Consider the following 22,849-nt stretch of genomic DNA (forward strand, 5'->3'; position numbering starts at 1 on the left):
GCTAGTGACAGCGGGGGCGTGGGGTAGAGTGTAGCTCAGTGTGAGACCGGGAGCACCGGACACCATGTCGGGCATCACATGCAGACAGCTCGGACCGCCAGCCTCCCTGCCTGCTCCTTCTCCATGAACCGACAGTGACGCGGGGCCTGAAGCATGGCCTGCTCGGTGAGTAGCCGGAGGTGTTAGCGCTGTGAGCCGGAGCAAAGCCGGGCGGCGACTGCTTATTGAAACGTAGCGAGAGAACTGTGAGGACTGTTCTCAGGGAGAGTGTATTGAGATTGTAAAGTTGCGCATGCTAAAATAAACTGCAACATTTAGCAACAAACCACGTAAAAATAGATACATATAAAAATATATATTATGTTACTTTTGACCAGATTAACAGCAATATTTGTGAAATTAGTTTTTCTCGTAAAAAATATAATGTCAATGTAAAATATGTTGAATGTAAATCTAAAGGTTAAATATTAAATCTAAACATTTAAGATTTACATTTCACAATTAGATTTAACATTTATATTTAATATGTATAATTTAGATAAAACATTATATTGATATAATATAATTTTTTAAAAAAATCATAAATTTAAAAAAAAATAGAGGGTTTTCACCGACGTCACGTTCTGGGCAGTAACCCGGATGCGCGGCCATGTTGAAGGCACTCAGAGGTTAACACTGCAAAATATAAACCACAGAAAAGCTCCTCAAAATGCATTATATATACAAAGGCATACAGGGAAGGACTTGGTCTGCAGGAAAAGGCACCATATTTGGAAAAGTCACGGTTTAATGATGGTGCAGATCCATACGAGTTGGCTCCCTCGTCTTGGATCAATGACGACTTCGGAGAGTCTTCCGTCTATTATGTATCCTGATATCATCAACTACCTGGTTTTTGCCAAGCCTTAAATCCTATAAAAGTTTGGAGGCCTATATAACCATATGGTGTGTGGATGGGTGAGGGAGATGCAGTATTAAGTCATCAATGGCAGATGTGTTGTGAAAGCCAAAGTAAGTAATGCAATAATGTCTTTTATCAACCTAACCTTAATAACCCAACCGAACCTAACCTAAATTTTTGCCTCGCAGGTCTTGGTTTAGCTTTGCTAACCACAAGTGCCTCCTTTCCTCTGATAACTTTTGACATTGTTCTCCCTGATTTGTTATAGGCTTTGGAAGTCTATAAATCTCAAAATGTTTTTCACGGTCTGACCAATTGGTACAGCCAAAAACACGGCAATAATTCATAATTTCCTCTTGAAATTTGGGATTTGTTTTGTGTGCGTGTGCTTTGTTTACCTGCTAAGTTCCTGAAATATGGCGATTTCTGGGATGATGACGCACCGTGAAAAACCTTTACTGCTGTAATTCTGGTCAAAAGTGACATTAAAAATTAGGGGTGTCCCAATCCGATATCGGTCCGATATTAGCCTAAAAACGAATATCAGATATTGAATTCAAATTTCCACATTTTATGATTTTATTTTTTTCAAATCCTTTTTTATTTATTTTATTCAATTGTAGAATACTGTAGATATTATGTTGTAGATTAAACATTTTTGTAACCAATTGGTTAATAATAACCGGGTCAGTTTTTCTCATACCTACTGTTGCTGACTATTGTTCTTTGTTTGAGTAACATCACTTGATCAAGCCTTCTCCAACATTCCACACTACAAAATAAGTTATTATTTTTTTTATTAAAGAAAAGAGAGAGAGAAAAAAAATTATGTATGATTCATGCTGATTTCGGATCAATATCGGTATTGGTCCATACACAAGGGTGCAATATTTGTATCATATCGGAAATGAAAAAGTTGTATCGGGACATCCCTACTTAAAGTTCACATATGTTTTTTAAATGTGTATATTGCTAAAGGTTGCAAAAAATGGCTGTTTATTTTAAAATGTGCAACTTTACAATCGACACCCATAAGAGTAACTCCACCTAACTAAACTGATCACTCAGCCTGTGACTCCTACACCCCCGACAGCTGACACACACAAAAACACAGGCTCACTCTGCTCATCCCTGTTTCCAAATTTTTACTACTGTCAATATTGCTGCTGTTAAATGGAGAATGATGTCGCTTGCTTGACCTGAGTCATGATCCAGTTCCTTTTGTGTGACAGGGTGCCGTTCAGGTGAAACTCGAACTTGGTCATCGTGCTCAGGTCAGAAAGAAACCCACTGCTGAGGGCTTTACTCATGATTGGATGGTGTTTGTCCGAGGACCAGAGAACTGCAACATCCAGCACTTTGTAGAGAAGGTTGTTTTCCACCTTCACGAAAGCTTCCCCAAGCCTAAGCGAGGTAAGCAGAGCAGGCTCTTGTTCCTCAGGGAAGCTGTGTGCTCCGTTGGGGATCCATACTCCTGGCTGTTGTTGGAACAAAAATACAACATTCAACAATTGTCTGTAATCAAGAGAAGTGTCTATTGAAGTATGCAAATACATCTGACCTGTTTTAAATGGATGTGATGTAAATCTTCACCTGTGTTCTTTAACGTTCAATAGTTCTTTGTTGAGGTTTTTAGTGCATTATACATAGGGCTGGGTGATTTTGCGTTTCTTTGATTTTTTTTAATGCACTTAAAAATTACTGCAGACATCAGATGTATTGTCAGAAGTGCAGCTTTATTGCTGTGATTGTCCTCAAGAGTTAAAACGCATAGAACAATCCCAAAATAAAAAGTAAATGAGGCTCTGTCATTCAACAATTTCAAGCTTTAACCCATGTTTAAGCAAAATTGCAACAGCACACAGTAGCTTAAATTTTCTGATTAAGAAATCAGATAACTACATATTCTATTACATTACAATTAAAAAAAAAAAAAAACTCTTCCCTTAGCATCTCAGCATAGTGCAAATTAAAACATTAAACATGCCTGTGGCCCACATATAGCCTACTCAAAGGGTAAACAAATGTAAACAAAGATTAATTGATTAAATCGATCTTTTTGCCCAGCCTGAAATACACATTTAGAACTGTGTTGGTAGTTGGTAGCGGTGCCTGGCTGGGGGTGCATGGGTTCGCCTGCCTGTCGGTCCGTGGCTGGCGGGGTGGCCCTGCCTGGGTGGCGTCCTCTCTCGTTGGGGGGGGCCGGGGCCGCCCCCCTGTGGAGGGTGCTATGTAGTGGTGTCGTGCGGGCCTGCGCTGGCCCTGGTGTGGGGGCTGGCCTCTCTCCTGTTCGGCCTGGGGCCTGCAGTGCCGCAGTGCCGCGTGCCTGTCTGCGCCATCTACCCTCTCCGGTGGCCCGCCATGCAGATGGGCCGGGCTCCTACATGGGTACTTCACATCACTCACTCCCAGCTGGTCTGGCTCACCCACTTGTTGCACCACACTCACATACCCGACCCTTGGGGGCTGGATGGTGGGGCTGGGGGTGGAGAGGGCCGCCGCCTGTGCTACTAAGTAGTGGCACGGGGGCGGCACTCCCACCTCTGGCTGCCCTACTAATCCCTCCAATTTTAATTACACCTCACCACACCACCCCCCGGTGGGTTGGACAACCTTTTCCACCCTCTGGAGCTATTGCACCACATACACATTATACACATAGGCTGGAAGAGGAGCACCGCTCCCCTCCATCCACCCTTTTTAATAGCACTTCATACATTCACTAAACACATACATTCACTCAGGGGATAGGGAAGTGCCTCTCCATTGGGGAATGGGGAATGGAGAGGCACCATAACAGGGTGGTGGGTAAATTCACACATTTGTGCCTGTCGGGTGGGGGCCGGGCCCCTCTGTTGATGGCTGGGCCGCCGTGTGGGGATCGGGAGGGTGTGGTCGGGCGGTGGGTCTTTGGGGGGCGTGGGGGGGTGTTGCTGAGGGCTCTCTTTGTGGGGTCTCTCCGGGCGGTGCCGGCCTGGTGGGGCGTGGGGGTGCCCCTTCCCTACGGGTGGGGCTTGGTGCTTGTCTCGTCTCCTGGTTGCCTTGGGGGTGCGCCTCGCGGCGTGTGGGTCTGGGGTGGCCTGCCGCGCCGAGATGGGGGGTGGGCGCGCTGGGGGGTGCTGGCCTCTGCGCCGGGGTTGGGGCGTGGTTGCTTGGCACTCCGGGGTGGTACTCTTTGCTGGGGGGCGGCTCTAGCTGTTCCGGTGGTTGAGGTCGGTATCGGCCGCTTGGTAGGTCTGTCCTGCTATCTGCGGGCTGGCGGGTGGGTGGGTTCTGCGCCTTTGGCGGGGGGCTGCTGCTTCGTATCGGTTGTGTGCTGTTGGGGTGCCTCGCTCCCGCGGTGGCGGCCGCCCTTGCGCTGTCCGGTGGGGGGCGGGGCCTGGGCTGCTGTTCTTGCACTGCCTGGGGCTGTGCGGTCTTGCTGGGTTGTGGCTTGTTCGTGGGCTGGGGTGGGGGGCCGCGCCCCACGGGGGTTTGGCCCGGGGGGTTCCCTGTCCTGCGGTGGTGCCCTTGGGGTCCGGCGGGCCTGGCCGGGCCGGTCTTGGCAGGGGTCTTCTGGGGCGGGTGGTGCGGGCCGTGCCCTACCATGCCTGTGGGTGCGGTGCCGGGTGGCCCCGGCTTGGGCGGCACCCTGCGAGCCGGGCTCTGCGGTGTGACTGGGTCCTTTGGTGGGGGGGGCTTTCTAGGGCTTATCGTGCGGGCGGCATCAAGGAAAGGCGGTCTGGTGCGCTCTGGGGTGCCTGGTTGGTGTGCCTGGGGGCCGGCAGGGCAACTTTCAGCATCCCCTTGGTGCCCTCAGCGACTATGGGCATGGTCTCTGTCCCTGGGGGCGCTGCTCTTGATGCTGTTTCCATTCTGGGTCCTTCTGGCCTGGGGTCTGATCCCTGCTGGCTCTGGGCCTGCCGGCGGGTGCCCGCTGGCTGCCCGTTCAGTGCGGCTCTGGCCGTCTGCTGGGCGTGGGCCTTGGCTCCGCTGCTGGGGTCTCGGGCGGGGGGCTCTCTGGGCCCTCCCCTCGGGGGTTGGGTGCTTGGGTGTGGGTGGGTGCTTGGGTGTGGGTGGTGGGGGGGGGGGGGGATGCCTTGGGGTTGGTGGTTGGGGTCGGTGGCGGGATGCGCTGGGTGCTCGGCTGCTTGGGGCTTTCTCGGATGTGTGTGTGGGGGCGGTGGCTGCCTCTTGGGGGCGTCTGGGGGGTTGCTCGGCCGTGGGGGGTAGCCTGGGGCTCCCTGGCCCCCACTCTTTCTGCTGGCCTGGCTGCATCTGCAGGCCCGGGGCAGTTCCTGGGTTTGCGGTAGCGGTTTTTTGCACATATACTGGTATACGATGCACTGGCACGCCTTGGGATGTGGGATAAAACTCATACTGGGCTTAACTTTAGACACGTTAATCCCAAATACCTGCTTTAGGTACTACCACTCACTCATTCCCCCCGTCCACATCCACCACCATTATAGCTAAGCTTCACACTTGTCACTATACTGGCTTGATTACACAACATAATAAGCACAATATATTCTACAACTTCACATCTCACCCTCACTGTAAAACAATCTATTCTCCCCACCCTTTCTATTTCCTACCTTGAGTCTCTCCCCCCTGCTCTCTTTCCCCTCCCCCTCCACTTAGGTGTAACACTGCTCTCCCTTTTTATATCCTCCCTCTAATAAAAGATTTCTTACCCTTCCTTAGGGAGGGCTGGTGATGGTCACAATTAAGCAATAAAATAAATCAATTTATTTTATTGCAATAACAAAACATGCATTGCTGTCTCATAATGATTGCACATCTTGTAGTGTTGACCTTTCACAGCATGTGCAGACAAAGAAGAAAGAAAGAAAAAAAAAAAAAACGATTAAAATTTGATTCATTGTGCGGCCCTATTGTGAACCCAGCAAGAATAAATGATTGAGTTGTCAATATTCTTCTATGCCTAAAGTTTTTTTTTATATATATAATGTCTTAGTTGCAGGTTTTCGAGACATTTTCTTTCTTTTTATTTTTGTCTACAGTGCATACAATTTGTTCACTGCAGTGTTAAGCTATGTACCTATCTATGCTATGTAGTTTTATTTTGAAAAATTTTCACTTCGCTTACATTTCCTTAACTTGACTGTATTTGATTAGGCTCATTGCCTAAGCGAGGGTGCGCAAATGCCGCTGCTGAGCGTTTTTAAAATTGAGGTTTTTTAGACAGCTATATTAAGTATGCAGCAAACATATACCGTATCTATAAAAATACCTTATTACTAAGAAAAGAAATCAAATAATTGACTCAAACACACAGAATAAATAAATAATGTTATCAATATCACATTTTAAATGTTTGATATGATTTAAGAAAACGGTTCATTAACCCAGCAAGATTTAATCGCAAGACCTTAACATGTCTGTAGCCATACTGTTGGATCTTCGGTCACTTGTTTTATGGGGAAAAAACACAACACAACATTATTTGATAGCTTGCTACAGACGATCTAAAGTAGCAGTGACTGGTCAGGAAAGTATTTTTAAGGTGCTCTTTGAATAAATGCGTGGGGTTTCCGATCTTCCATGATCATAAAAAACAATATTGTTTTTGTTATTATTATTGTATTTATACTAGTGCAGTACCCGTAGGAAGTAGGTATTGCGTTAGAAAAGTGGGAGGTTAAGTAGCTTTTTCATGTATGGCCAAATGAGGTTGTGTTTGTAGGTGGAACGTCAGTGACATTTAGGTCTGTTGTGAAATGTGTAGAGTGATAACTATTGTGCTTTCATAAATTTTGGCTTTTAGCAAGGACACTGTAGGGAGTTGAACCCCATCTATTCGGATTCCAGTTTGTTGTGCTCGCGGATCCAGATCTCCTCAGACCGGAACAGACTTGGTCCGGACTCGTTTAGTGTCATTAATTCACAATAGTCAGTTTAGATGCACACAGAATTTGTAAGGCATTTATGAAATAATATATTATTGTTATCAATGCAGTCCAAACAAATCAGACGTTGCACATCCTTGAACCAAGCAGCAGCTATGTTGAAACTCTTAGATCAGTCTGATCTTTTTTCTTGACTGCAAGAAAAAAAACTTCAGGATTCAGTTTAATATTGGCATATGAAAATTATGTTTTGTTGAGAGTTGATGAATTTGTGAATCCAGTGTGTCAAATGTTATAACTGATGACATCACTATAGAGCTAGGACTGATGACATCATTACTGAAGATTAGAACATAGGGATGACATCATCACTGTTGAGCATAAGGACTGATGACATCATCACTGAGTCCGTCGACTCAGGAGGCGGGGCGTCCAAACTAATCCAACGTTGCACACCCTTGAACCAAGCAGCAGCCATGTTGAAAGTCTCAGCTGTCCCTGAACCACAGAGATATTTGAGCCACACACAGACAGTATTCCTTGCTTTATTGATAGATATATTGCATAAATATTATATATTGCAATAAGACATGGAATATACCCTCTCATGTAGGAGTGTGACGATATCTCGATACGCCGATATATCACGATATAGTTCCATGCGACTGATTGTCGATATGCTCCCGCTAAACATTGATTTGTTTTTCAAAACCTTTTCTGGTTTTTCACTAAAATGTGTAGGTACTGTAGGTCTTCACAGAAATTTTGGCACTGTTTGTTGAAGGAACCAATATATTGTTTACTGGAGTATTGCACTATAATGGTGTCACTGGTAAGAAAGACCCTATTTTTCCACGTAAACAGGTGGGGATAGAGACAGAAGTCTCAAATATTGAGCAAAATCTCACTTTCAAATCTCATCGTAGAATGGTTTTTAACACCATAGCAATGGTTACATTGCTACAGGGGTTTGGTACAATGAAATGCATTTTGCATGATATTTTTAACCATAAGTGGGTGGCCTAATGTGTAGCAAGTTCTCCAAAATCTGACAGACATGTTGCATCTGTAATTGGGGAAAGCAGATGTTTTTTGGTTTGTTGGTTTTACATTAGGGGTTTTGAAGGTTTGGGAGAACCCCCCTCAGAGACAAATATATATCTCCAACACATTTTAAACTAATATTTTAAAGGTTTTAACCTTAAAGTTTTTGCGTTTTTAGTCTTTTACACATTTACACTAATTTCAATACATTGTTTGGTAACACTTTTCTTGAAGTTTCATACTTAAGGCTTACATTACGCTGCCATTATCTGTCATTTGCAGAAGTATAGTATCATAAAGGCTGTCATTAAGTGTTTGCTAAATTATGACACCTTTAGACTTGTGTTGACATTTTTTGGATTAGGTTGAGGGATCTCGTGGGGTTAGGTAGCGTTAGGGTAACTAACGACACTTGATGTCATGATGACAGTATAATGTCAGCCTTATATATAAAACTTCAAGTACAGCGTTACCCATTGTTTTTCAACATTACAATATTTTAGTTTTTACAGTATACAATTTTTCGGGTTGAACTTGTACTATACATGGACAATAAAGTTGATTCTGAATCTGAATGACCCTGCTCAGGCTCCGATTCAGGTGAAAGTCTGGCCAGATTGAGTCGAACAAACACAACAGAAACACACGCTGTATCTTTAAACAGTGGCCGACTACTGTGCTGGCTGCACACAAGCCTATGACAATGCCAAACTGACGCAAACTCATAGACAAACTAAATTTAATCAGACCACTAATGACCAATGATTACAGCATAGACTGAACAACAGAACAACAAGAGCTTTGCGTCGAGGGAACTTTTCAATTTAGTGCCATGCTGCTTGCATGTGGTGGCTGTGTGTGTGTGGTTTCAGAGGTGTAAATAGACCTTGTTTATCTTCCGGTGACAGTGTATGTTGTTTCATGTCTTAGGCATCTTAAAATGCAATTTCTCCACCTATCCATGTGGGTATGGTGTTGCAAATAAACTTCAAAACGACAATTTCAAAACGTGCAGTTCATTCTTCAATACAAACGTATGTAAAAAGCAAACAAAGTATAAAAGTGTAACACTGTCATGGATCAAGCTGTAAACTGACTTTAAACTTTAAACATAACGTCATGTCTGCACTCCTGGCAGCCTTCACAGGATCTTGGTCATTGTCCGCTGTTAATGAAATGCATCTTTTTTTTATTGAAATGCACACAAAAAAAGTAGGTAGAGTAGTGATAATAACAAAAAACACACACCTTTTGTCCATGATTGGCTGCACAACAAGTTTTGTGGTGCTTCACGTGTGGTTCCAGCCATTAAATAAAATGATAAAACGCTTGCAGTTTTTGACCACCACGGTTCTCTCTTCTACTTGATTTATTGTAGAAGCAACACTTGCACTGCTTCGCAGAAAGTTGATGTGATGCAGTTGTATGATTTTGGCTTTAACCAACCTAGCTAAAGAGACAGAGAGAGGCAGAAAGCCTATTAAATACCTGGTCACCCACACTTTTCCCATTTCTTCTTCTTCTTCTTTGTGTAATAATGCTTACTCAATTTTCTCTGGTTTATTTTTTCTTGCACCTCTCTCTCAACCTAAAGAAGTCTGTGCGCCCAGGGACCGACACCTTGATAAACCCTGTGTAGGTTTCCTAATCTCCCCAAACTCTCCTTCCTCAGCATCCTCACTTTGCCAATTTTTTTTTACCCCAAATTTCCTCCCACGGTCTGGAGGATTTATTGTGCTTTTGTGCCAGATGCACGTCAAAAGTAATGACCAATCAGTCAGTAAAGCTGCCACTGTGCTTTATTATTGCCATGCGGTTAATGGACCAGTGTTGAGGCATTACCATGGAGACAAATGGCTGAGCTCTTTGAACACATGGAGGTAAAGAATCTCTTTGCACGTATTGAAGGAGGTGCTATACTTGGCTTATGCTGCTTTAAGCATCTCATTTGGAGCCTGGGCCGCTGTTTGATCTACATTAGAGATGGCATTTCCCAGAAAGTGTTTGATTTTTTTCAGATTTTTCACCTAATTAGAAAGTACTGAGTGTGTAATTGGAGCTAGCGTTTTGTAAGGACTGGTTCCCAAAACCCACATAGATTCTTGATGAAAAATAAGTTGTGCTTTTTAAACCACTTGGTGGGATTCTCATGGACAATCAGTAGTGTAAAGCAGCTGAAGAGCAGGATCCAAGAAGTTCAAGTCTGTGAGGTGCTATTGAAAGCCACAATGAGTCTAATCATTGACTTAAGCTTTGTCGGCGTGTTGTTAAGGAGAGGAGCTCTCCATTCAAAAACTGAAATAGTTGACACACCAACTCCCATTGATGTTTACATTTTTAGGAGTGCAGCATACTTTACATTACAGGATTATTGCTTTACATTACAGCATCAATACAGCAAATTTAAACAAATCATCTGAGGTACTAGAATTAGGACTTGAATTTGCAGTAACTTTAAATGACCAAGTCTTTAAAAAACTAAAATCCTGAAATATGTGACCCTGTGTGGAGTGAAGCATTAGGATGCATCAAGTTTCCCTTTTGAAACTGAATCACTCAAATAATAAAACCTTTTAATAAGGTTGTCCCAGTCCGATATTGATATTGGTCGGATATCAGAAAAAAAAACAGATCACACTGAACAGCATCTAATATTTCCCATGTAAGCACACTAATAAAAAAGTGTTTTTTTTTATTGAGGTTACTTTTTCACTTTCACTTACTTTTTGATTTTTTAATTAATTCTATTCATTTGTAGAATGATTGTTTAATTTAAAATAGTGGTTATTTTAGTTTTTATTGGATTTATTGAGGGTTTATTTAATTAATTTTATTCAATAGAAGAATATTCAGTCACACTTTACAGTGTAGTAGAGTGCCTATTCAAAGTATGTATTCATGTAGGAATTTAAGTAGAGTTGTCAATTATGGCCAAATGAGTATGTGTTTGAAGGTTGGATGTACAAAGAGGTGTACATACTCTGTAGTGTTAGAAAGGAGTTTATTTGCAGGTGCAAAGTAAAATAGCGTGTGCAATTTCCCTGGTTTAATTCTATGGGACATGCGCATGATAAATTGATGTGCCTGTGCGTGTGTGTTTTTGAGATCGATTAATCTTGCACTTTATCGATCGATTAATCAGAAAATGATCAAATAACTGGGAGTTATGCACTACCCACACACGCACAAGTTTTAGGGTTGCTGGTCAGACACAGGGTTTATTTGGTCAATGGGTTTTGGAAGCAGACCGGTCTGGGATTCAGAGGTTTCTGTGTGTGTGTCCAAATGAATGTGCTCTTCTGTGCTTTTAGGGGTTTGTATGTTTCTGACAGTGGTAGTCAAAGGCTGACATTACGCTATCGTTATCCTGATTAAGGTGTCATGAAGGCTGTCATTAAGTCGTTCGCTAAATTATGACGCCTTGTGAGCTATGTTGGCATTTTTTGGGTTAGGTGGAGGGATCTGGTGGAGTTAGGTAGGGTCAGGGTAATGAACAACACCTTATTTATGCTAATGACAGGTGTCATGTCATATTAATGACAGCTTAATCAATGTCAGCCTTATGTCTGTATGTATGAAAACTTCCAGTAAAGTGTTACCTAATATTCTTGTTTAATGTTAAAATGTATATAACTAGGGAAGTAATGATTCACTCAACTCCCGACTCAACCAGTATCGTGATTCGATTCACGATACTGGGTTCACGATATGATTTTCTCCCGATTTATTTTACAAAATGGAACTGTAGACAAATGATGACTGAAAATGATTCAGTAGTATTTTCCTTTTATTTTTCATTGTCAAAATAATCTCTTGATAAACTATTCAAAACAATGCAATTTAACTAAAAATAAATCCTGAATGAAATAAATAAATGAATAATACAAATGAAGAAGCCTATTAATTTAAATTCTGATTCTATAGTTCCTTTTCCTTTTAAAAGTGCAACTGAAAATGTATTTTGTGCCTTAACAATTGGACTTAAAAAAAAAACAGTCATTGAACTGTATTGACGTCAGGTATTTGTTTTGACCCGCAGAGGGCGCTGGTAACCCAGTGGTCAGTTGCCATGCAGTTATTCTACCAGTGAAGAAGAGATGCTATGCGCTAGCAGATAGAGCTAATAGAAAAACATGACTTTTACAGATATTCGCGTAATATTACAGATGTTCTTTCAGTGCTAAAAGGGTAAGGAATCATTTATAAACATGTTTAAGAGTAGAAGGCAGACAGAAAGAGAGTAGTTAGAGATTACGCCCGTTGCCGACACTTAGCGACCGTGGCTCAGGTGGTAGAGGGTCGTCTTCTGATCGAGAGGTTGGGGGTTCGATCCCAGTACCTGACTGTGTGTCGAAGTGTCCTTGGGCAAGACACTGAACCCTAAGTTGCTCCCAGTGGTCGACTAGCCTGTCTAGTCCTGTCCCATTAGTGTGTGAATGTGAGAGGGATTGGGTGAATGAGCTGATATGTAAAGCGCTTTGAGACTGCTTCAGTGTGGTGATAAAGCGCTATATAAATCAAGTCCATTTAGTCCATTTACCTTCAGTGATCACAGTGCTACCTGTTATAAAGTTGTTACATTGATGATGACATGCCATTGTGCACCTGAATTAGTCCCACTTGGCTGTATTCAGTGAGGTAATAGTTGTTATCATTTCTGTCAGAAGAATGAAAGTGTGGAACATAACGAAAAATATGAATGTGGCACCAACTTTGCTTCCCGGACCACCCGCAATGTTGTGGCAGCCACTGCTATCCGTGAGCGGGATATGGGTGAAATGCAGAGGAAATATTTCACTGTGATGTGATCAATAAGTTTAGCATGTTGTGTGCTGCTGTTATTGAGTGAATATAATATTTTCATTAATGCTGGGCAAGTTAACGCATTATTATCGCATTAACACAGCAAATACTTAACACCAACAATGATTTTATCACGCATTAACACAGTTATTTAATAATTTTTCTATTTTGAAAGTCCATTGCTCATTGGGTCAGATGATGTTATCACATGACGAAGAGCCGGAAGAGAAAAGAACTCACAGGACAGAAACAATTAGAAAGGTACCGAGCTCTTACACGGACATTTTCATTATAAATTGCTTCCAGACGGCCAGTTGGATAAAACAAACGTTATTTGTAACTAATGCAAAGCTGAATTTTTTTTTATCATCCACCCAAACAAACAGCAAACGGAGGCTTCAGCGGTCCACGTTGGATACATCGGGTGGGCGAAGCATCGATAAACAAAAGCAAGACAAGCTAACAAATGCCATGGTGAAGTGGATAGCTACAAACTGCAGGCCGATGAGTATCGTTGCAGATGTTGGTCTGAGAAAAGTTCTTAGGATCGCAATGAATGACGACAGGTACGCCTCCCTCAAGGCGCACCATCACGAGAAGAATACACCAGTTGTATGAAAAGGAGTCCACTATAAAAGCAACGGCCTTAAAACATGCACCAACGGTTGCTCTCACTGGAGACTACTGGTGCAGATGAGTGTAAATGTAACATGGAATGGATAAATGCCATTGTCAATATTTTTTATTTATTCATTTATTTTTACTGAGATTCTTCCTAAAGAAAATCTAGTACAACATGGACTTCAAAGACTTAAAAGTCCCCTGCAGAGGAAATTGCAGCTTTGTACTTAAATAGCCTGTTTATGCTGCTCCCTAATAAAAGAAAAATGTTTCTGCCGTTACCTGTTTAGAAAAAAAGAAAACTGATTTAAAAATGTTGCTGTTGCTCAGCCAGTTGATTCTGGCTCTGTACTCTGGGGGTATATTATGTTGCACTACTGTGTAAAGGGAATTATGCTCTTAATAAGCACCTTATTTGTCTGTCAAGTGTTTAGTAGCCAAATGTTATTGCCTTTTTGTTCATACTTTTTTAACTTAAAGTGTGCAATGCACTACGTTTGAAATGATTACATTTTGCACACAACACTGCAATTATTCACAGAGAATAATGCGATTAAACATTTTAATCGTTTTCCAGCACTCATTTTTATTAGTGTTTAAAAAGTTTTGTTTTATTTTTAATGTTTAACAAGAACATACACTTGTTTATTTTGTGTTTTTGTAACTTTGATTTACCTAAAAATAGTGCTATTTGTTTAGGCACATATTTTTTCTCCTTACTTTTTCTGCTCTTTATTTTTTAATTCTGTTTGGAATAATTTTGTTACGTTGTCGTGGTGAATGCTTACAAGACTGCATGTCAAAGTAGTTAAGTTTACAACTGTAATTGAAGTAGGATAAACTGTCTTTAATATTAATTAATGCTTAATTTTCCTTTATCTTAACATAAACCTAGCCTGTAAGAAAGAGCAATTTATGTATAATATTACATCTAACGGTGTGCGATATGACAATATTAGATCGTTAAGGATTACAACATGACGACAATCTACCAAATCACTGTGATCGTAGAACCATCTGTAGTTCACATTTTAACCCTTGCGGTGCCGTGTCGGCGTCATATGTCTGTGGTCCAATGTGTTTTTTCTCTGCCAAATCACACCATTTTCTAGTCAGCATAACAGACATTAATTAAGCGCTTAAACGGGGCAGAAGTACGCTCCGCCCTCCTCCCCTCCCCCCCAGTGCACGGACACACAGAGTTAGCTGTGGTGCTTCCTCTGTGTTAGCGACTGCCTGTCAGAGGCTCAGCGCAGATGTCTGTCTGTCTGTAAAACTCCATCAGTTCTGAGTGTTAAACACTGAAATATGTTTGAGAAAACACTGCATGTGTTTCTCTTCTCTAACTAACTCTCTGTCACTGCATTGTAGCAGAGATTTGCTTAGTGGTTAAAGACGCTGGCCTTGTAGTCAGAGGGTTCCCGGTTCAAGCCTCACCTGGGCCATCACTGTGGGATGTTGAGCAAGTCCCTTAACCCCGAACAGCTCCCCAGGGATGGGCTGCCGACTGCTATCCAGGGATGGGTTAAATTGCAGAGGACAAATTTCAATATGTATGTGTAACAACATATATACATGACAAATAAAGGCTTAAGGCCCAATTTAATTTAAATTTAATTTGTGGCATTTTTCTCCACTGACTTTGACCCATTATTGTTTTTCTTGTAAAACTACTGAAAAAAATAAAAATTAATAATAAATGGCGTTTATATTACCTGTTGCCATTTTGAGGAAAAATATAGAGATATGAATATTTGTCCATATCACCCAGACCTAATGTAACCAAAGCAGTAACGTTTTATCTTGTAAAGGATATGATTGTTTAAACTGTGTGAAATGAGGCGTTCAAACACTGCTTAAAGTAGGATTTTATTAACATAAGTGTGTTACCTCAATAACAAATATAAATCACTTGGCTGATATGCTGCCTCGTGTTGCTAATGCTTCACCACTTTATTTAAACAAAGTAAAGAGACTGACTAAAATAACTTGTCAGCCTTTTTGTTTGATGTTAATTGTACTAGGAACCAGTTTGATGAATTGCTCACATACAATTAAAAAAAGAAAAGACAATTACCTTTGTCCTAAATGATCTTTTATTCCTTTTTTCCATTTAGGGTGATGATTTGAAGTAGGTCATTAGGTTTGCTTTATTGGTAAATAACTTTAAAATAGTCTAAATGATTTGAATGAAAAAAATCGTGATAAAATCGTGATTTCACAAAGAAAAAATCGTGATATATTTTTCCCATATCGCCCAGCCCTATTACATCTGATATTGTTCATTAGAACACATTACATGATTATGTTTGTTGAAAGATACATGAAAAGAAGTCCTTGAAAAAAAAATAATCACAATTTAAATCACAATCGCAATATTGAGGAAAAAAAATTTGCAATTAGATTATTTTCCAAAATTGTTCAGCCCTATTACACACAGTTGAAGCACACTGTTTATATTGGACTGTAAATCTGGTTACCCAATGGAGGGTGCACACAGGCGACCTCAGGGGTAGCTAAGTGGCTGCCGGGGTCCAAATCAGATTTATTAAATAGACGATGCGGCTGGCTTATGTGTTTCATGGTTATTCAGATTAAAAAGAAAGTTCAAACAATACTGGAATATCTTTTTGTGTCTAAGTGTGCAACAATTATTACAACACATATCACACTGCAGGGGATCAAAATTACACCGTAGGGGGGCCCTACGCCCAACAGTGCTGACGAGAAACCTGCAACCTGTGGTTTTTATAGAGTTTTCCTCTCAGTTGTGTAATGTATTTCTCATGTCTATTAAAAATAGATTTAATCATGATTTGAAAAGCTGTTAGTGTTGAACGTGTTGACCAAGGTTAATAGTGGATCCGTAGAGCACTAGATGCTCTTTGTGACTCTTCAGAAATGGCACAATTTGTTATTTGATGCTAAGAAAGCCTGAGCTTAGACAGCTGCCAGAATGGCAAAATAGAGAGGGGGGGGAGAGGGAGGAGGTTCAGATAGAAGAGGAGTCGCCACCAAGTAACAGGAAGTGAGCTGTAAATGCCAAACTCTCCCTGAGTGCACTCAATGAAAGAGTTTGGAGGAAGTGGTTTATTGAAGCCCAGTTTATAAGGGATGCCAGGTGGCAGCTTTTGACTCATTGCCTCTTCCACCCTGTCATAAAAGCATCAGTGGGCTGTCCCGGCCAGCAGGGTGCTGGATGTCACAGATGGAAAGAGTGGTTTGTCTTTTAGCTTTTATCAGTTTTGAAAATATAACCCACAAAGTCACTTAAGGTTGGTTTCGTTGTGGCCAAGTTTCCGAGATTGGCATAATTTTTCGGTGTTGGTTTCCATTTTTTGGTTTCAGCATTCAGTGAAAAATGTGTATTATATCAGGGAGTAGAAAGGGTAAAGTTCCCATTAGTGTTAAAGAGCTGCTGAAGCAGTATGTCTCCAGCAGAGCTTTCAGGGGAAGTTGGATTGGTGTGTCCTTATTGTTCTGTGGAGCATGAGACACTGGGCTTTTGAAGTGGTCTTTCCCAAACTTTGAAGTGGTCATCCGTATTGTTTTAGATTTTTCCTGTGCCATCACCAGCCACCTCCAAAGTTGTTTTTAATAAAGGTTATAAAACAGTACCAAAGGGAAAGTACAAGGTAGTAGTAGTTTTTATTCGGTCATTTAATTCCATTAAACATTAAAAAAAAAAGCATTTCCATAATTTCGTGTACAGCATGACCGAAAGGGTTTAGGCTGAAGTTAATACTTTTAAATTTTATTTTGTGCTATTTTCATTTTTAAACTAAATCATGTCATCATTTAATTCATTTCATCCATTACGGATCGATTAAAGTCTTTTCATTAGTTGCAACTTTATTCATCTTGAGCTTATCTATTTTTCTAAATTTTCTAAATTTATACATCTTTTTCAAAGCTGTGACTGTCCAGACTGTTTTATTTGATCTTTCAAGTCATTCCACAGATTAACACCTCTTACAGAAATACATTGATTTTTTTTTAATTTGTTCTCGCTTTTACTTTTTTGAAAATGCTGGTTCATCTGAGTTTATACTGACTTTTCCTGTGTTCAAAAAGCAAAGAGAATATTATTATGTGCCTTGTACACCATCACTAATGTGTTAAGGTCAATAAGATCATGGATTTTCAATCAATTTAGTTCTACAAAACTGCTTTAGTGATAATTCTTATTGCCTTTTTTTGGAGTAGGAAAATAGGATGAGTGTTGGATTTGTAGTTGTTTCCCCATATTTACAAGCCATGATTTAGGTTAGGAAGAATGAGGGACACAAGAAAAAAGAAAGGAAAAGACTATTAGCCTGAACTGTGAACATATTGCAAGCTTTGGTCCAGAAGTTAGTTTCATATCTAACTGAGAGATCAGCGTCTCATTTTTCACTTGGTAGATGTGAGTTGGTGCCTTATAGAGTGCCGTTGGTGGATGGTTTGAGATATATTCACCTTAACCCTAACTGCTTGTGTTGTACATTGTTTTGGATAAAAGCATCTGCTAAATGAAATTGTAGTATTTTTCCATACCCTGCTGCTGTGAGATATATGGAAGCTTGTAAGTCGATTTTTGACATTACAGGTTTAAACTGAACGACAAAATTATTTAATCACTTCTGCATTGTTGGAATTTTGTTTTAAATAAATGTTTTCAAAATTGATTTATTTTTTGAATAATGAATATTAATTTATGTAAATGTCGATTTCAGTGAGGTTAGTACACAGTCAGTCATAAATGCAATAGAACTAATAATTGGCAATATAATTACTTTTGGTGGTTTGATTTATTTTTTTTGGCCTGAGGTTCCTCATTTTCAGTTTTCCGTTTTGAACAAGAATTTTTATTTTGGTGCATCACTAATAATCAGCGTCTTGAATTTTCACTTTCAAAGTGATAACAGTAAATAATGTGTTGCTTGATGAAATAGTTTATTTTAACTGGTTAAATTTGTGCATGATGATCGATCACATGGTTAAATATGTGCATGATCACATACCTCAATTTGAGCTTTACATTTTTCTCCTCATACTTTTATCTTTAGTTGAAATAACAATTGCAATATTTCCTATGCTTCTTCCAAAAAGCTCCTACAAATACAAGGACTCTTGCATACAACAATCATAAATGCATAACCCCTTAAACTTTGATGGCCTGCATTTACAAACAAGTGAAGCATTTGAAAGAGCAAGAGTAGTTCAGAGTTTCAGAAGGTGAACTTTCTCCACTAACCACATACCACAAAAGCTAACATAGGACTAGCAACACTAAATCTGATGTTTCTCTTGCTCCTTTCCTCCCATCTGGTTAGATTAGTCCTGATTGTATTGGAGGTCAAAGGCCTTGCTGTGGAGTAATTAGACTGAGGTTGTTTAGGTCAGAAAAGTTCCTGAAGCACTTTGAGAAACTTTGAGTGTGATGTTGATTTTAGGGGTCTGTTCAGTCAGCCAGAGACTCCATCCCCACTGAGCTGCAAATCACCACCTCCACTTCTGGATCATATCATGCCCAGACCAATCAATGTTCTGTGTATAGGAACCTCAGGGTATGAAATTAAGAAAATATTACGTGGGCAGTTTTGGCCTCCGTAGTCCAAAGAATAGGGGCATTTTTAAAATGATTGGGGCCATGGGAAAAAAATGTACCTGTAGTTAGGACTTGGATATTTTTAGAGATTAAAATGCACATTGGTCTGCCAATGCAAATCAATGAAAAGCACAGCCTTTCTTTTCCAGAGAGAAGTTTGCTAATAGTGTCTGACAATGACAGAAAAAAACAAGACAGATCTAGGGAAACTACGGGTTTATTTTAATATATTTTTTCCATCTGAAGCAACTAGCAAAGATAAAGTCCTCACTTTCAAAGCATCATTTTGAAATATTGATCCATGCTTTTGTCACAACATTGCTGGATTATTGTAACACCCTGTACACCGGCATCAGTCAGTCCTTGCTTCCCTTCACTGGCTCCCAGTCGAATACAGAATTGATTTTAAAATTCTGTTGTTTGTCTTTAAATGCCTCAATGGCCTTGCCCCACATTATCTGTCTGATCTCCTCATGTCCTATTCCCCAGCACATTCACTCAGGTCAGCCGATCAAGCGTTGCTTATGGTCCCTTAGACGCATCGCAAACTTAGGAGACCGAGCGTTTTCTGTTGTTGGTTCCAAACTGTGGAATGAGCTGCCTCTGTATATTTGACAGGCTGACCGCCTTCCTGTTTTTAAATCACACCTTAAGACATGCATGTTCTTTTTAGCATTTAACCAGTGTTGAAGGTGACTTTTACTGTTCCATTTGTACTCTGTGATGCCACTGTACTGTTGTATTTATAATTGTATTTTTATTGCCCTGCTGTTCAGCACTTTGATCAACTGAGTTGTTTTTAATAGTGCTTTATAAATAATTGTATCTGGATTGGATTATTTTGCTCCTAACAGCCTAAAAATATTACACAAAACAAAACCTTAAAGACAGCAATGCAAACATAAGTATAATAGAAGTTTAATAGACCTGCATTTTCTAAAGAAATTAAAATAAGATATAGATATAGGTGCCTTCAATGAAATTGAATACACAATACTAGAAATGTATTCTTCATGGGCTGCTATTTAACTTTTTTATTTGGTTTTCTTTTTGTATGAAGGCGTTAACGCTTAGCCCAATCTTATATTTTGGTGGGTTAGCTCAGCATGCTGTAGTCGAGTTTCCAGTTCAAAGTCTTTGTCGTAATTTGCCCCAAGCCAAATTTTAAAGATTGTAGCAACAAAGAGCAAATAATTGTACGATTAGTCGATCAATCGTTTCAATAATCGATGACTAGTCGACTAATAAAATAGTCGTTAGTCGCAGCATTACTGTAAGGGTACATCTCTTTGTCAACATTTTTGTGGGAACTTAGGGTGGATTTGGTGGAGAGTCTTGGACTGGTTCACTTTGTTGGGTGTGTGTCTGGTCTTAATCAAGTAGCGGTCCATGATGTATCACAGCACAGCAGCTTCAGGTAGGCTTTGACATTAGGAGCGCTTGTCTGGGTTTGTGATGGGCGGTAGCGACCCTGGGGCTCATGTGAACAGTGCCTGTTTCGGAACGGAGATTATTAAGTTCTTGACAAAAAACTTGGAGGCAATTTTGGCCTGTGGAACATGGTTTTTGGGGGCCCTTGTTCCACGGGACCCTGATTTTGCATTCATATGCATTTTATTTCGGTGTAGCCTTTTCACATTTACTTGTTTAGTGGAGGTCAAAAATGAACCACAGTTAGAGAAAATACAGGTGACTTATTACATCATTGCATCTAAAACATGACACTTTACAGTAGGCAGATTGTAGTCTATTTGAACCCCACTTTCCTGAGTCTGTGATTCCTTTAGAAGTTTGTGTGAATGATTGGGAATGGGAATAGTCCCTAGAAGAATCATCAATCTACGGGACATGCTGTTGTCTTGAGGGCTTCAGTTGTTTTTTTTCATCTGTTGTTTTCTTTTCTTTTTCTGTTTTTCTCCCTGTCTACATTTGTCATCATAGGTCAACACTAGATGGGTTAGTACAATCTTTTCTAGGGATGTTAACGATTAATCGTAAGGCAGTTAAAAATCGATTCATAGGTATCACGATTCACATCGATACTGTGAAAATTGAATCGCAGTACTTTTTTTAACCAGCAGAAGTGTTGGCGACGGGCGGAATCTGCTAATACTTTCTTTATGGCCGCCTTCTACTTTTAAACATGTTCATAAATGATTCCTTACCCCTTTAGCACCAAAAAATATCTGTAATATTACGAGAATATCTGTAAAAGTCACGTTTTTCTATTAGCTCTGTCTGCTAGCAGAGCATCTCTTCTTCACTGCAAGATATCTGCATGCCAACCGACCACTGGGTTATCAGCGCCCTCTGCTGGTCCAAACTAATATCTGACCTAAATACAGCGAAATGACTTTTTTTTAAGTCCAATTGTTAAGGCACAAAATACAGTTTCCGTTGCACTTTTAAAAAGAACTATTATGCAGTTTTGCATTGTTTACTATAGAACCAGAATTTAAATTAATAGGCTTCTTCATTTGTATTATTGTTTAATTTATTTCATTCAAGATTTATTTTTAGTTAAGTTGCATTGTTTTGAATAGTTTATCAAGAGATTCTTTTGACAATGAAAAATAAAAGGAAAACAGTATAGTTTTTTTCACCATTCATCATTTTTCTACAGTCCCATTTTGTAAAATAAATCGTGAGAGAATCGTATCGTGAACCCAGTATCGTGAATCGAATCGTATCGGGAGTTGAGTGAATCGTTACATCCCTAATCTTTTCACAACAACAATGCATGTTTTATTCCTAAATATATTAAGGATGGGAAATTTTTTTTATTTTGATTTATTTTTGGGTGCCGATTTTAATAATTGATTCTGCTTCCCAGTATCAATTTTTTTTATTTATCCTTATATTTGATACGTGGATTATGTAAATAGAGCCATCTCTAGCGCACCTGTGTGTGTTTGACGTGCACTTGTTTCCCCATGCGCTGATCTGATGATGACATTAACAGTTGTCTGTTCAGTGTTAATGAAAGCAGGCTTACCACTAAAACAAATGTAAATACTGTATATCATTTGTATGAGGAAAAAATAGGTTTTAATTGTAGGTTTTGGGTTGGGCACAGATTTAAATAAATAATGTCTGTCGGACCCGTTGGTTTCAGTTTCTGTTTTTTTTTTCCTTGTCCTCCTCTGCACCTGCTCATTCATTCTCCAGCTCCGCGGCACAAAAACTCTGAGACAAACGCAACAATGTGCACGCGGGTCAACCCACTGCAGCAACCACAAGGGGTGGGAATCTTTAGGCACCTCACATTTCGATACAATTACGATTATAGAGACTGCGATTTGATTATGAATCGATGCATCTTGATGCCCTTTTTTGCAGCATTTCTTAGTTTCTTACTGTGACCACTGACAAATAGCTTTTTTAACATAGAAATTGCATTCAGTCTAAAGATATATTTACCTTCTTTACCTTTTATAAAACCAGCAGAGGACATCTGTAAACTGTTTACTTACAACTGCATTCTATGGATGTAACAATTCACTCAACTCCCTATACGATTTAATTTACGATACTGGGTTCACGATACATATCTCACGATTTATTTTATAAAATGAGACTGTAGACAAATGACTGAAAAATATTCATTTTTTTCTTCGAAAACAAAAACAAAAATACTCTACTATTTTCTTTTATCTTTCATTGTCAAAAGATTCCCTTGATAAACTATGCAAAACAATGCAATTTAATTAAAAATAAATCCTGAATGAAATAAAGAAATAGTACAAATGAAGAAGAAGCCTATTCATTTAAATTCTGGCTCGACAGTAAACTATGCAAAACTGCATAATAGTTCATTTTCTTTTTAAAAGTGCAACTGAAAATTTATTTTGTGCCTCAACAATTGGACTTTAAAACAAATCCCATATCAAATAAATAATATAAATAAACAAACTGTGGCTTTCATTCTTTCTCTCTTGTTTCTCTCTTTCCTCTCTTACCTTGGATTTCACGTTCTTTCTTTCTCAGCTCTTTCATTTTGTCTTGGGGAAGCCAAAATGCTTCCACACTTCTGATTTG

The 22,849-nt window shown here is 39.9% G+C and overlaps 1 protein-coding gene across 2 annotated transcripts in view; it reads left to right on the top strand.

The window, feature by feature from the left end:
* Positions 1-22,849, top strand: part of mllt3 (MLLT3 super elongation complex subunit) — a 71,939-nt gene continuing 49,090 nt past the window's right edge. For both annotated transcript variants that reach the window (XM_028474665.1, XM_028474666.1), the window contains exons 1-2: positions 1-165; positions 2,134-2,314. In XM_028474665.1, the coding sequence (XP_028330466.1) occupies positions 154-165; positions 2,134-2,314 (193 nt within the window). In that variant the 5' untranslated portion in view covers positions 1-153. The remainder of the gene's footprint in view (positions 166-2,133; positions 2,315-22,849) is intronic.

Source organism: Gouania willdenowi, chromosome 18, assembly GCF_900634775.1.
Source record: "Gouania willdenowi chromosome 18, fGouWil2.1, whole genome shotgun sequence".
NCBI classification, from domain to species: Eukaryota; Metazoa; Chordata; class Actinopteri; order Blenniiformes; family Gobiesocidae; genus Gouania; species Gouania willdenowi.